The sequence below is a fragment of the Cherax quadricarinatus genome, chromosome 43, assembly GCF_038502225.1.
Source record: "Cherax quadricarinatus isolate ZL_2023a chromosome 43, ASM3850222v1, whole genome shotgun sequence".
NCBI lineage: Eukaryota > Metazoa > Arthropoda > Malacostraca > Decapoda > Parastacidae > Cherax > Cherax quadricarinatus.
Genome location: NC_091334.1, coordinates 29,280,558 through 29,295,872, shown reverse-complemented (window position 1 = coordinate 29,295,872; position 15,315 = coordinate 29,280,558). Strand labels below are relative to the sequence as shown.

General features: G+C 41.9%; 1 protein-coding gene across 1 annotated transcript in view; it reads left to right on the top strand.

Annotated features, from left to right (window-relative positions):
* Positions 1 to 12,416, top strand: part of LOC138853897 (DNA ligase 1-like) — a 62,134-nt gene extending 49,718 nt beyond the window's left edge. The window contains exons 3-6 of the mRNA XM_070093480.1: positions 3,408 to 3,561; positions 8,567 to 8,675; positions 9,533 to 9,699; positions 10,041 to 12,416. Coding sequence (XP_069949581.1) covers positions 3,408 to 3,561; positions 8,567 to 8,675; positions 9,533 to 9,699; positions 10,041 to 10,296 — 686 coding nt within the window. The 3' untranslated portion in view covers positions 10,297 to 12,416. The remainder of the gene's footprint in view (positions 1 to 3,407; positions 3,562 to 8,566; positions 8,676 to 9,532; positions 9,700 to 10,040) is intronic.
* The last annotated feature ends 2,899 nt before the right edge of the window (positions 12,417 to 15,315 follow it).

The window sequence follows — 15,315 nt, the reverse complement described above, 5'->3', positions numbered from 1 at the left end:
ACCTGGTTCAGAGAGTGTTGCTGATAGTGTTGTTGTGTTACAGAGTGCTGCTGAGTGGACCTGGTTCAGATAGTGTTGCTGATAGTGTTGCTGTGTTACAGAGTGTTGCTGAGTGGACATGGTTCAGATAGTGTTGCTGATAGTGTTGCTGTGTTACAGAGTGTTGCTGAGTGGACATGGTTCAGATAGTGTTGCTGATAGTGTTGCTGTGTTACAGAGTGTTGCTGAGTGGACCTGGTTCAGATAGTGTTGCTGATAGTGTTGTTGTGTTACAGAGTGTTGCTGAGTGGACCTGGTTCAGAGAGTGTTGCTGATAGTGTTGTTGTGTTACAGAGTGCTGCTGAGTGGACCTGGTTCAGAGAGTGTTGCTGATAGTGTTGCTGTGTTACAGAGTGTTGCTGAGTGGACCTGCTTCAGAGAGTGTTGCTGATAGTGTTGCTGTGTTACAGAGTGTTGCTGAGTGGACCTGCTTCAGAGAGTGTTGCTGATAGTGTTGCTGTGTTACAGAGTGTTGCTGAGTGGACCTGGTTCAGAGAGTGTTGCTGATAGTGTTGCTGTGTTACAGAGTGTTGCTGAGTGGACCTGGTTCAGAGAGTGTTGCTGTGTTACAGAGTGTTGCTGAGTGGACCTGGTTCAGATAGTGTTGCTGATAGTGTTGCTGTGTTACAGAGTGTTGCTGAGTGGACCTGGTTCAGAGAGTGTTGCTGATAGTGTTGTTGTGTTACAGAGTGTTGCTGAGTGGACCTGGTTCAGAGAGTGTTGCTGATAGTGTTGTTGTGTTACAGAGTGTTGCTGAGTGGACCTGGTTCAGAGAGTGTTGCTGATAGTGTTGCTGTGTTACAGAGTGTTGCTGAGTGGACCTGGTTCAGAGAGTGTTGCTGATAGTGTTGCTGTGTTACAGAGTGTTGCTGAGTGGACCTGGTTCAGAGAGTGTTGCTGATAGTGTTGTTGTGTTACAGAGTGTTGCTGAGTGGACCTGGTTCAGAGAGTGTTGCTGATAGTGTTGTTGTGTTACAGAGTGTTGCTGAGTGGACCTGGTTCAGAGAGTGTTGCTGATAGTGTTGCTGTGTTACAGAGTGTTGCTGAGTGGACCTGGTTCAGAGAGTGTTGCTGATAGTGTTGCTGTGTTACAGAGTGTTGCTGAGTGGACCTGGTTCAGAGAGTGTTGCTGATAGTGTTGTTGTGTTACAGAGTGTTGCTGAGTGGACCTGGTTCAGAGAGTGTTGCTGATAGTGTTGCTGTGTTACAGAGTGTTGCTGAGTGGACCTGGTTCAGAGAGTGTTGCTGATAGTGTTGTTGTGTTACAGAGTGCTGCTGAGTGGACCTGGTTCAGATAGTGTTGCTGATAGTGTTGTTGTGTTACAGAGTGTTGCTGAGTGGACCTGGTTCAGATAGTGTTGCTGATAGTGTTGCTGATAGTGTTGATGTGTTACAGAGTGTTGCTGAGTGGACCTGGTTCAGATAGTGTTGCTGATAGTGTTGCTGTGTTACAGAGTGTTGCTGAGTGGACCTGGTTCAGAGAGTGTTGCTGATAGTGTTGTTGTGTTACAGAGTGTTGCTGAGTGGACCTGGTTCAGAGAGTGTTGCTGATAGTGTTGTTGTGTTACAGAGTGTTGCTGAGTGGACCTGGTTCAGAGAGTGTTGCTGATAGTGTTGTTGTGTTACAGAGTGTTGCTGAGTGGACCTGGTTCAGAGAGTGTTGCTGATAGTGTTGTTGTGTTTCAGAGTGTTGCTGAGTGGACCTGGTTCAGATAGTGTTGCTGATAGTGTTGCTGTGTTACAGAGTGTTGCTGAGTGGACCTGGTTCAGAGAGTGTTGCTGATAGTGTTGTTGTGTTACAGAGTGTTGCTGAGTGGACCTGGTTCAGAGAGTGTTGCTGATAGTGTTGCTGTGTTACAGAGTGTTGCTGAGTGGACCTGGTTCAGATAGTGTTGCTGATAGTGTTGCTGTGTTACAGAGTGTTGCTGAGTGGACCTGGTTCAGAGAGTGTTGCTGATAGTGTTGTTGTGTTACAGAGTGTTGCTGAGTGGACCTGGTTCAGAGAGTGTTGCTGATAGTGTTGCTGTGTTACAGAGTGTTGCTGAGTGGACCTGGTTCAGAGAGTGTTGCTGATAGTGTTGTTGTGTTACAGAGTGTTGCTGAGTGGACCTGGTTCAGATAGTGTTGCTGATAGTGTTGCTGTGTTACAGAGTGTTGCTGAGTGGACCTGGTTCAGATAGTGTTGCTGATAGTGTTGTTGTGTTACAGAGTGTTGCTGAGTGGACCTGGTTCAGATAGTGTTGCTGATAGTGTTGCTGTGTTACAGAGTGTTGCTGAGTGGACCTGGTTCAGATAGTGTTGCTGATAGTGTTGCTGTGTTACAGAGTGTTGCTGAGTGGACCTGGTTCAGATAGTGTTGCTGATAGTGTTGCTGTGTTACAGAGTGTTGCTGAGTGGACCTGGTTCAGAGAGTGTTGCTGATAGTGTTGTTGTGTTACAGAGTGCTGCTGAGTGGACCTGGTTCAGAGAGTGTTGCTGATAGTGTTGCTGTGTTACAGAGTGTTGCTGAGTGGACCTGCTTCAGAGAGTGTTGCTGATAGTGTTGCTGTGTTACAGAGTGTTGCTGAGTGGACCTGCTTCAGAGAGTGTTGCTGATAGTGTTGCTGTGTTACAGAGTGTTGCTGAGTGGACCTGGTTCAGAGAGTGTTGCTGATAGTGTTGCTGTGTTACAGAGTGTTGCTGAGTGGACCTGGTTCAGAGAGTGTTGCTGTGTTACAGAGTGTTGCTGAGTGGACCTGGTTCAGATAGTGTTGCTGATAGTGTTGCTGTGTTACAGAGTGTTGCTGAGTGGACCTGGTTCAGAGAGTGTTGCTGATAGTGTTGTTGTGTTACAGAGTGTTGCTGAGTGGACCTGGTTCAGAGAGTGTTGCTGATAGTGTTGTTGTGTTACAGAGTGTTGCTGAGTGGACCTGGTTCAGAGAGTGTTGCTGATAGTGTTGTTGTGTTACAGAGTGTTGCTGAGTGGACCTGGTTCAGAGAGTGTTGCTGATAGTGTTGTTGTGTTTCAGAGTGTTGCTGAGTGGACCTGGTTCAGAGAGTGTTGCTGATAGTGTTGTTGTGTTACAGAGTGTTGCTGAGTGGACCTGGTTCAGAGAGTGTTGCTGATAGTGTTGTTGTGTTACAGAGTGTTGCTGAGTGGACCTGGTTCAGAGAGTGTTGCTGATAGTGTTGTTGTGTTACAGAGTGTTGCTGAGTGGACCTGGTTCAGAGAGTGTTGCTGATAGTGTTGTTGTGTTACAGAGTGTTGCTGAGTGGACCTGGTTCAGAGAGTGTTGCTGATAGTGTTGTTGTGTTACAGAGTGTTGCTGAGTGGACCTGGTTCAGAGAGTGTTGCTGATAGTGTTGTTGTGTTTCAGAGTGTTGCTGAGTGGACCTGGTTCAGAGAGTGTTGCTGATAGTGTTGTTGTGTTTCAGAGTGTTGCTGAGTGGACCTGGTTCAGAGAGTGGCTCCACCAGTAGCAACACAAGAACCAGGGCCACACACAACTTCCTGGGCCGCACTCTCAAGCGTCGACGACCCAGGTAAGTCACTCCTGGCTCACAACCCAAGATCCCGGGGTTAACCCCGGGCGCGGGGTTACGAAGTACGGCTTCTGACTTCACTGGTAGCGCCCTCGGCTCACAATGGAAGCACCCGGGCTCGATCCCAGGAGGAACTCTGTTTCGTTACACCTCCTGCCCCTCCTATCCCAGTGATTAATAATCCAGAATTATATTAACCAATAGTGAATAATAATCTAGGATTATATTAACCCCTAGTGATTAATAATATGGAATTATATTAATTAGTGATTAATAATATAGAATTATATTAACTACTAGTTATTATTTAGAATTATATTAACCAGTCGGTATTAATTATTCAGAGTTAATTGTATTACTATCGCTCCAGGGTTAATAATCCTGGATTATCCTGGGTTAATAATCCTGGATTATCCTGAGTTAATAATCCTCATGGGTTATTTTTTATTAATATCTTGGTGAATTATCTCTTAATGAATAATAATAATCTTGGGACTGCCTGGATAATCCTACAAGACACATTATCCTTGGTTATTCTCTTCTATTTCCTCTCTGGAGGTAATAATCCTGAATTATCCTGACTTCATAACTCTCTGGAGGTAATAATCCTGAATTATCCTGACTTCATAACTCTCTGGAGGTAATAATCCTGAATTATCCTGACTTAATAACTCTCTGGAGGTAATATTCCTGAATTATCCTGACTTAATAACTCTCTGGAGGTAATAATCCTGAATTATCCTGACTTAATAACTCTCTGGAGGTAATAATCCTGAATTATCCCGACTTAATAACTCTCTGGAGGTAATATTCCTGAATTATCCTGACTTAATAACTCTCTGGAGGTAATATTCCTGAATTATCCTGACTTAATAACTCTCTGGAGGTAATATTCCTGAATTATCCTGACTTAATAACTCTCTGGAAGTAATAATCCTGAATTATCCTGACTTAATAACTCTCTGGAGGTAATAATCCTGAATTATCCTGACTTAATAACTCTCTGGAGGTAATATTCCTGAATTATCCCGACTTAATAATTCTCTGGAGGTAATATTCCTGAATTATCCTGACTTAATAACTCTCTGGAGGTAATAATCCTGAATTATCCCGACTTAATAATTCTCTGGAGGTAATATTCCTGAATTATCCTGACTTAATAACTCTCTGGAGGTAATATTCCTGAATTATCCCGACTTAATAATTCTCTGGAGGTAATATTCCTGAATTATCCTGACTTAATAACTCTCTGGAGGTAATAATCCTGAATTATCCCGACTTAATAACTCTCTGGAGGTAATATTCCTGAATTATCCTGACTTAATAACTCTCTGGAGGTAATATTCCTGAATTATCCTGACTTAATAACTCTCTGGAGGCAATAATCCTGAATTATCCTGACTTAATAACTCTCTGGAGGTAATAATCCTGAATTATCCCGACTTAATAACTCTCTGGAGGTAATATTCCTGAATTATCCTGACTGAATAACTCTCTGGAGGCAATAATCCTGAATTATCTTGACTTAACTCTCTGGAGGTAATAATATAGGATAAACTTGGATTATTACCTCTCTGGGGGATAACGATCTTGGATTAACCTGAGTTAACCCTCTACAGCTAATATTCTTGGATAACCCCGGGTTATTAACACTTTGAATTATCCTGGATTATCACCTCTCTGTAGGTAATAATACTGTGTTATCCGGAGTTATTAATACTCTAGTAAATATCCCTGGGTAAGTGTTTACTCTCTGAGAGTAATAGTCTAGTTAAATATTATCTGACGTTGATAATCCTGGGTTATTAATGTGCTAGTGTTCTCGGGTTATCCTGGGTTATTAATGTGCTAGTGTTCTCGGGTTATCCTGGGTTATTAATGTGCTAGTGTTCTCGGGTTATCCTGGGTTATTAATGGGCTAGTATTCTCAGGTTATCCTGGGTTATTAATGGGCTAGTATTCTCAGGTTATCCTGGGTTATTAATGGGCTAGTATTCTCGGGTTATCCTGGGTTATTAATGGGCTAGTATTCCCGGGTTATCCTGGGTTATTAATGGGCTAGTATTCTCAGGTTATCCTGGGTTATTAATGGGCTAGTATTCTCAGGTTATCCTGGGTTATTAATGGGCTAGTATTCTCGGGTTATCCTGGGTTATTAATGGGCTAGTATTCTCAGGTTATCCTGGGTTATTAATGGGCTAGTATTCTCGGGTTATCCTGGGTTATTAATATGCTAGTATTCTCGGGTTATCCTGGGTTATTAATGGGCTAGTATTCTCAGGTTATCCTGGGTTATTAATGGGCTAGTATTCTCGGGTTATCCTGGGTTATTAATGGGCTAGTATTCTCAGGTTATCCTGGGTTATTAATGGGCTAGTATTCTCAGGTTATCCTGGGTTATTAATGGGCTAGTATTCTCAGGTTATCCTGGGTTATTAATGGGCTAGTATTCTCGGGTTATCCTGGGTTATTAATGGGCTAGTATTCCCGGGTTATCCTGGGTTATTAATGGGCTAGTATTCTCAGGTTATCCTGGGTTATTAATGGGCTAGTATTCTCAGGTTATCCTGGGTTATTAATGGGCTAGTATTCTCGGGTTATCCTGGGTTATTAATGGGCCAGTATTCTCAGGTTATCCTGGGTTATTAATGGGCTAGTATTCTCGGGTTATCCTGGGTTATTAATATGCTAGTATTCTCGGGTTATCCTGGGTTATTAATGGGCTAGTATTCTCGGGTTATCCTGGGTTATTAATGGGCTAGTATTCTCGGGTTATCCTGGGTTATTAATATGTTAGTATTCTCGGGTTATCCTGGGTTATTAATAGGCTAGTATTCTCGGGTTATCCTGGGTTATTAATGGGCTAGTATTCTCGGGTTATCCTGGGTTATTAATGGGCTAGTATTCTCGGGTTATCCTGGGTTATTAATATGTTAGTATTCTCGGGTTATCCTGGGTTATTAATAGGCTAGTATTCTCGGGTTATCCTGGGTTATTAATGGGCTAGTATTCTCGGGTTATCCTGGGTTATTAATGGGCTAGTATTCTCGGGTTATCCTGGGTTAATAATATGTTAGTATTCTCGGGTTATCCTGGGTTATTAATATGCTAGTATTCTTGGGTTATCCTGGGTTATTAATAGGCTAGTATTCTCGGGTTATCCTGGGTTATTAATGGGCTAGTATTCTCGGGTTATCCTGGGTTATTAATAGGCTAGTATTCTCGGGTTATCCTGGGTTATTAATAGGCTAGTATTCTCGGGTTATCCTGGGTTATTAATGGGCTAGTATTCTCGGATTATCCTAGGTTATTAATATGCTAGTATTCTCGGGTTATCCTGGGTTACTAATGGGCTAGTATTCTCGGGTTATCCTGGGTTATTAATAGGCTAGTATTCTCGGGTTATCCTGCGTTATTAATGGGCTAGTATTCTCGGGTTATCCTGGGTTATTAATGGGCTAGTATTCTCGGGTTATTCTGGGTTATTAATGGGCTAGTATTCTCGGGTTATCCTGGGTTATTAATGGGCTAGTATTCTCGGGTTATTCTGGGTTATTAATGGGCTAGTATTCTCGGGTTATCCTGGGTTATTAATGGGCTAGTATTCTCGGGTTATCCTGGGTTATTAATGTGCTAGTATTCTCGGGTTATCCTGGGTTATTAATGGGCTAGTATTCTTGGGTTATCCTGGGTTATTAATGGGCTAGTATTCTCGGGTTATCCTGGGTTATTAATGGGCTAGTATTCTCGGGTTATCCTGGGTTATTAATGTGCTAGTATTCTCGGGTTATCCTGGGTTATTAATGGGCTAGTATTCTTGGGTTATCCTGGGTTATTAATGTGCTAGTGTTCTCGGGTTATCCTGGGTTATTAATGGGCTAGTATTCTCGGGTTATCCTGCGTTATTAATGGGCTAGTATTCTCGGGTTATCCTGGGTTATTAATGTGCTAGTATTCTCGGGTTATCCTGGGTTATTAATGTGCTAGTATTCTCGGGTTATCCTGGGTTATTAATGGGCTAGTATTCTCGGGTTATCCTGGGTTATTAATGTGCTAGTATTCTCGGGTTATCCTGGGTTATTAATGGGCTAGTATTCTTGGGTTATCCTGGGTTATTAATGGGCTAGTATTCTCGGGTTATTCTGGGTTATTAATGGGCTAGTATTCTCGGGTTATCCTGGGTTATTAATGTGCTAGTATTCTCGGGTTATCCTGGGTTATTAATGGGCTAGTATTCTCGGGTTATCCTGGGTTATTAATGGGCTAGTATTCTCGGGTTATCCTGGGTTAATAATATGTTAGTATTCTCGGGTTATCCTGGGTTATTAATATGCTAGTATTCTTGGGTTATCCTGGGTTATTAATAGGCTAGTATTCTCGGGTTATCCTGGGTTATTAATGGGCTAGTATTCTCGGGTTATCCTGGGTTATTAATGTGCTAGTATTCTCGGGTTATCCTGGGTTATTAATGTGCTAGTATTCTCGGGTTATCCTGGGTTATTAATGGGCTAGTATTCTCGGGTTATCCTGGGTTATTAATGTGCTAGTATTCTCGGGTTATCCTGGGTTATTAATGGGCTAGTATTCTTGGGTTATCCTGGGTTATTAATGGGCTAGTATTCTCGGGTTATTCTGGGTTATTAATGGGCTAGTATTCTCGGGTTATCCTGGGTTATTAATGTGCTAGTATTCTCGGGTTATCCTGGGTTATTAATGGGCTAGTATTCTCGGGTTATCTCTGGTAATTAACTCTGAACCTTAATATTCCTGGGTTATCCTGGGTTGCTGAAGCTGTGGGCTGGGTTACACTGGTACTGTTGGTCAGGATCCCAATGGAAGTCAGTCAGTCTGTCTGACTTTTCCGGGTTATCCCAGGTACTTTACACATATGCTGTTATGTATGATAATCTATGTAACTGTATTTGTGCATACCTGAATAAACTTACTTACTTACTTACTTACTTACTTACTTACTTACTTACTTACTTACTTACTTACTTACTAGGTCTAACACGGCTGGCAGTGAGGAGGCAGCGTTGACGACCTCACACACTCGTGTGGTCACTACTGCTCTCTACGGTGACTACAATATTTCCAAGGATCAGCTGGCCAAGGTAAACAACACACAACTACAACACCGTGACTACAACAATACAGAAATAACCTGCACACAGGAGAGAGAAACTTACCACTACGTTTCGGTCCGACTTAGACCATTTACAAGTAACACTGACACACGAAGGTAAGGGAGCCAGTATTTATAGGAGAGTGGAACAGAGAAGTCTCCTATAACTACTGGCTCCCTTACCTGCGTGTGTTAGTGTTACCTGTAAATGGTCCAAGTTGGATCGAAACGTAGTGGTAAGTTTCTCTCCCCAATGTGTACGGGGTATTTGTGCATGGCTAAGGTAAGATTACCCTCCCGGGTAGCTCCCCTGATCAGCGGGACGGGAGTTACCTGATTCACTTAAGATTCTGTCATGATATACTTTCTTATTCTCTGATTGTTTATCTGAGGTAATATTGTTAACATTGCTCATTTTTTGCTCTCTCTCTCCCCTTTTCTCTGGTCACTAATTATGTGACCTGGCTGCTGGTGTGGCCTGGCTGCTGGTGTGTCCTGGCTGCTGGTGTGTCCTGGCTGCTGGTGTATCCTGGCTGCTGGTGTGTCCTGGCTGCTGGTGTGTCCTGGCTGCTGGTGTGTCCTGGCTGCTGGTGTGTCCTGGCTGCTGGTGTGGCCTGGCTGCTGGTGTGTCCTGGCTGCTGGTGTGGCCTGGCTGCTGGTGTGTCCTGGCTGCTGGTGTGGCCTGGCTGCTGGTGTGTCCTGGCTGCTGGTGTGGCCTGGCTGCTGGTGTGTCCTGGATGCTGGTGTGGCCTGGCTGCTGGTGTGTCCTGGATGCTGGTGTGGCCTGGCTACTGGTGTGTCCTGGCTACTGGTGTGACCTTCCTGGACTGGTGTGTGTGTCACCAGAACGACACAACAATTCGCCTGACAGTGGAGGGTGTTGGTGAGGATGTGAAGGAGACATTGCCACCAGGGGATTACTCCAGCGGGGACGATGTTCACAACCTTAACATAGGATGGAGAGACTTTAACAACGATAATAACACCTACCACAGGAACACTAATACTAACAGGTGTGTGTGTGTGTGTGTGTGTGTGTGTGTGTGTGTGTGTGTGTGTGTGTGTGTGTGTGTGTGTGTGTGTGTGTGTGTAGGGCAGCAAATATAAGAATAATAATAATGAAAATAATAATAATAATAGTAATAATAATAATAACACCAGCACAACCAAAATTACTCTAAAAACAATCTTTTTGCTCTAAAATCCACGGACCATATCTTAAGGTTTACTCCTTTACGTTCATTCACGTTCATTCATATTCATTCTCGTTCTTTGACGTTTAGTCACGTTCATTCACGTTCAGTGATTAGATCCTAATTATGTACAGTGCTGATATACGAACGTTTCTTTGCAGCGCCTACAGTCCAAATCTGGGGGCCCTGGGTGCCAGCCGCACTCACGAAGAGATTCTTCGCGCCCTCAAGCTTCTTATAAGCCGACAAGAACGTGAAGACGCAGAGAAGAAACGTCTCAACGAGTGGCGTGTTATTGCTATCGCTGTTGATCGTATCCTCTTCTGGATCTTCTTCATTGTGACCACCGTCAGTTCGGTGGTGTTCCTGGTCATCCTGCCGCTAGTCAAGAGGTCAGAATATGTGCGCAACACCTGAGGTCGCCTGGATGTCCAGCAGCTCGTCCTTGAAGCGCTGTTTGTGTCATCTCCCTCGTTCCAACCATGGCTGCTCTAAACCGGAGTCAGTGTACCTTCCCTCCAGGTGGACCCTGAGGTCTTTCTACTGGGCCGTGCCCTACCACACGTGTTTGTGAACGCTGCTAGAACGTTCACTCCCTCTAGCAATAGAGAGTTGTCCTGGGCCAAGCCCTGATACACGTTTTTGTAAACACTGGTAGAATGTTCACACTAACATATACAGTTGGTTTGTACTGGACAACACCCTGCCACATGTCTTTGTAAAAAAAAAAAAAACATGGGTAGAATGTTCACTGTAGTATAGACAGTTGGTTTGAAAGGCGGCATGCCGACAGGTGTAGACACAAACATATGCACACAGAACAGTCCTCGATTTGGTTAACTATTACGTCTAACTAGAGCACTTCTCAGTTAGCGGAGAACTGCGCTTAGAGTGACACCTTGACCAAGGAAATGCTTTGTAAACGTTTTTCTAGTTGTCCACGATCATAGACACTTGTTTCCTGTTACCGTCAGAACCGAGATGTTCCCGTCACACTCGCTGAAGACTTGTCCGTCAAGAGTGGTCACGGTCCAGAGAGTTAACAAGAGGTTTTACTGACCTGCCAAACACAAAAGCTCACTTTGTTTGTAGCTGGGGCCGGCAGGACGGGCCGTGGTTGTAAGCGAGTCTACTCTGTGATAATGGGTTCCAGGTCCCCTACGACTGGCGTCAAGTTAGTGAAACAGGTGGAACGAGATGGGTGCTTTTTCCTGCCTACCCATGGGCCAGAGCTAGCGTAGTTGAGAGCTTCTGTATCTCCACGGGAGAACTCTCCCGCTTGTTTATCTAAGTCCTACTTGTTAAATACAACAAAAAAAATAATTGTATAGATAAATAACTGTAATATATTATAAGTTACTATTATTATTGTTTGGAATCTCCAGGGATGATGTCGAGAAGGATGGAAATGGACGGAGAGGCGATGTTTTGCGTCAGGCAAGACATCATTGCTCCTGACGGAACGTCAACAAAGCTTCTCAGTTTTTGATGTGTGTGTGTGTGTGTTGCGTATGTTGCAGGTCACGTGATCCTGCTGACAATAGGACTTTGGCTGGTCCATTTGTATGTAAACCTTATAAATACGTTGTACATGAAATAATCTAGGATAGTTTACTTATCTACAGATATATATTAATACCGCCAAAATATATTAACCTTATAATCTACACTTGAATTAGCAGTCATGTGCACAAACTTCCTAAAACTGTAAAAATTAGGAAACGTCCAGTTAAGGCCCCGTGAGCTTCACCCTTGTGGGTTTGCCTCTTCAATAAACAGATATTGACCCTGGTTTTACAGGCACAGAGATATTGATATAATGCACCAAACAGTCGTATAACTAAGCAGTTGTTATACGAGTGGAAGGTCCAGGAGGGACCAGGAGGGTCCGGAAGGGACCAGGATGGTCCAGGAGTTCCAGGAGGACCAGGAGGGTCCAGGAGGTCCAGGAGGACCAGGAGGGTCCAGGAGGTCGCCTAACCTTCCCCCTACAACGTCTGGGTGAATTGTAAATTTTTCCACCCACTGAATTGTGGCTTTTGTTTACTCTTCAGTCATTTTTAATGCTCGATATGTTGTGTAAATATCAACTGTGATCAATGGCTTAGAAAACCCACAAGCTGAAGTCTGAGACACTTTTGAAACATCTGGTAATCTTTACTGATGAAACGTTTCGCCAGCCATTGGCTTCTTCAGTCCATTACCAAGAAGAACGGTAGAAATAGAGGAGTCTGAGGTAATCAGTCCCTTAGCCTGGAACCCATGAACACATCGACTACACACATACACATCTGCTACATACACAACATGTTTGTTCAGCGCAATATTTATCTGTCAGTATATTAGCTACTACAGCTGTGAAGCCGGTCTGGATGTATGAATTAGACATGACCTTTAAATGAGGTCCTTCTCAGCAGCTGAAGTGGAACTCAGGTTGAAGATATAGTCAACCTCTCCAGTTCTTGTTCTAGTCTTGTCTTCAGATTGTTTTCTCCTGTTTACACTGAGTGTTCATTATGCCATCAATAATGACTGGTGTTCAGTATACCTCCAACAGTGACTGGTGTTCATTATAACAACAGTGACTAGTGATTATTATAAGAACAGTGATATGTTCATTATACTAGCAACAGTGACTAGTGATGATTATAATACCAACAGTGTATGTACATTGTAACAACAGTGACTAGTGTACATTGTAACAACAGTGACTAGTGTACATTATAACAACAGTGACTAGTGATCATTATAACAACAGTGACTAGTGATCATTATAACAACAGTGACTAGTGTACATTATAACAACAGTGACTAGTGATCATTATAACAACAGTGACTAGTGTACATTATAACAACAGTGACTAGTGATCATTATAACAACAGTGACTAGTGATCATTATAACAACAGTGACTAGTGATCATTATAACAACAGTGACTAGTGATCATTATAACAACAGTGACTAGTGATCATTATAACAACAGTGACTAGTGATCATTATAACAACAGTGACTAGTGATCATTATAACAACAGTGACTAGTGTACATTATAACAACAGTGACTAGTGTACATTATAACAACAGTAACTAGTGTACATTATAACAACAGTAACTAGTGATCATTATAACAACAGTAACTAGTGTACATTATAACAACAGTGACTAGTGATCATTATAACAACAGTGACTAGTGATCATTATAACAACAGTGACTAGTGATCATTATAACAACAGTGACTAGTGATCATTATAACAACAGTGACTAGTGATCATTATAACAACAGTGACTAGTGATCATTATAACAACAGTGACTAGTGATCATTATAACAACAGTGACTAGTGATCATTATAACAACAGTGACTAGTGATCATTATAACAACAGTGACTAGTGATCATTATAACAACAGTGACTAGTGATCATTATAACAACAGTGACTAGTGATCATTATAACAACAGTAACTAGTGATCATTATAACAACAGTAACTAGTGTACATTATAACAACAGTAACTAGTGTACATTATAACAACAGTAACTAGTGTACATTATAACAACAGTAACTAGTGTACATTATAACAACAGTAACTAGTGTACATTATAACAACAGTAACTAGTGTACATTATAACAACAGTAACTAGTGATCATTATAACAACAGTAACTAGTGTACATTATAACAACAGTAACTAGTGTACATTATAACAACAGTAACTAGTGATCATTATAACAACAGTAACTAGTGATCATTATAACAACAGTAACTAGTGATCATTATAACAACAGTAACTAGTGTACATTATAACACCAACAGTGACTGGTGCTCATAATATAAACACTGATATATACATAAATCTGAAAGGTAATGTGATACGGAGTGAGAAATCCTACAGTTGCACTTTGCTGATGACACTGTGCTTTTGGGGGATTCTGAAGAGAAGTTGCAGAGGTTGGTGGATGAATTTGGTAGGATATGTAAAAGAAGAAAATTAAAAATGAGCGAAGGAAAGAGCAAGGTGATGGAGAGTAACAAAAAACATTAGGCAACGAAAGATTGGATATTAGATTTGAAGGAGGAAGTGAATGTGTTCAGATATTTGGGAGTTGTGTCAGCAGATGGGTCTATGAAAGACGAGGTGAAACATAGCACTGACGAGGGGAAAAAGGTGAGTGATGCACTGAGGGGTCTGTGGATACAAAGAACTCTGTTTATGAAGGCTAAAAAGGGAATGTATGAGAGTATAGTGGTGCCATTACCTCTTTCATGGGTGTGAAGCGTGGGTGGTGAATGTTGCAACAAGGAGAAGGCTGGAGGCAATGGAGATGTCGTGTGTGAGGGCAATGTGTGGTGTGATTATTATGCAGAAAATCCATAGCTCAGGAGATTAAGAGGAGGTGTGGGGCTACTAATAGTATTATCCAGAGGGTTGAGGAGGTGTTGTCGAGGTGGTTTGGTCATCCAGAGAGAATGGAACAAAAGGAAATAACTTGAAGAGTGTATAAATCTGTAGTGGAAAGAAGATAGGGAAGGGGTTTTCCTAAAAAAAGGGAGGGGGTAAAGGTTTTGTGTGTGAGAGGCTTAGACATCTATCAAGCATGTATATGTTAAATAGGAGTGAGTGAAGACAAGTAGTTTTTATGTCTTCAAGTGCTGTTGGAGTGTAAGCAAGGTAATATATATGAAGGTATTTAGGGAAACCAGTTAGCCAGACTTGAGTCCTGGGGGTGAGAAACTACAGTTCCTGCACTCTGAAGGAAGGTTGGGGATATTTATATACTGGAAGGTCATATGAACTACCAGCATACTTCTGACAAACACTGACTAAATAACAGTGAAAGTGTTTTTTTCTTTGTCAGGTCACCTTGCCTCAGTGGGAGACAGTGTCTTAAAACACTACATATATATAATTCATAATAATCATAATAATAAATGCACCACTGCCTTTTGGACCGACAATTAAACATGTATTTTTGAAAGAACATTTTGGAACAGCAGAATTAAAGTTGTTGGAAAAAAAATTTAACTTTGACAATGTCTCTCTAGGTAAATAGCCCGAGCGCTCTGTAGCCCCTACGGGCTTACTGCTTCCCCTTAAGCATATTACTAGGGAAGAGGCCACTCACTTGTAAATTCTGTTCATAATATTCATATATATATATATTGTATGACTTCCAGCTGGAATGGAATCAACTGATATATATATATATATATATATATATATATATATATATATATATATATATATATATATATATATATATATATATATATATATATATATATATATATATATATATATATATATATAATTGTAAATACTAGTAATGTCCTTCTTGCTTGTACCTGGCAATACCCAGGTGCCTGTGGGGTCCTGACGGGTTTAGTGCTTCACCATGCATGATCCCTATGGGTTTATAATAAGCTTTAAGTACTGAATG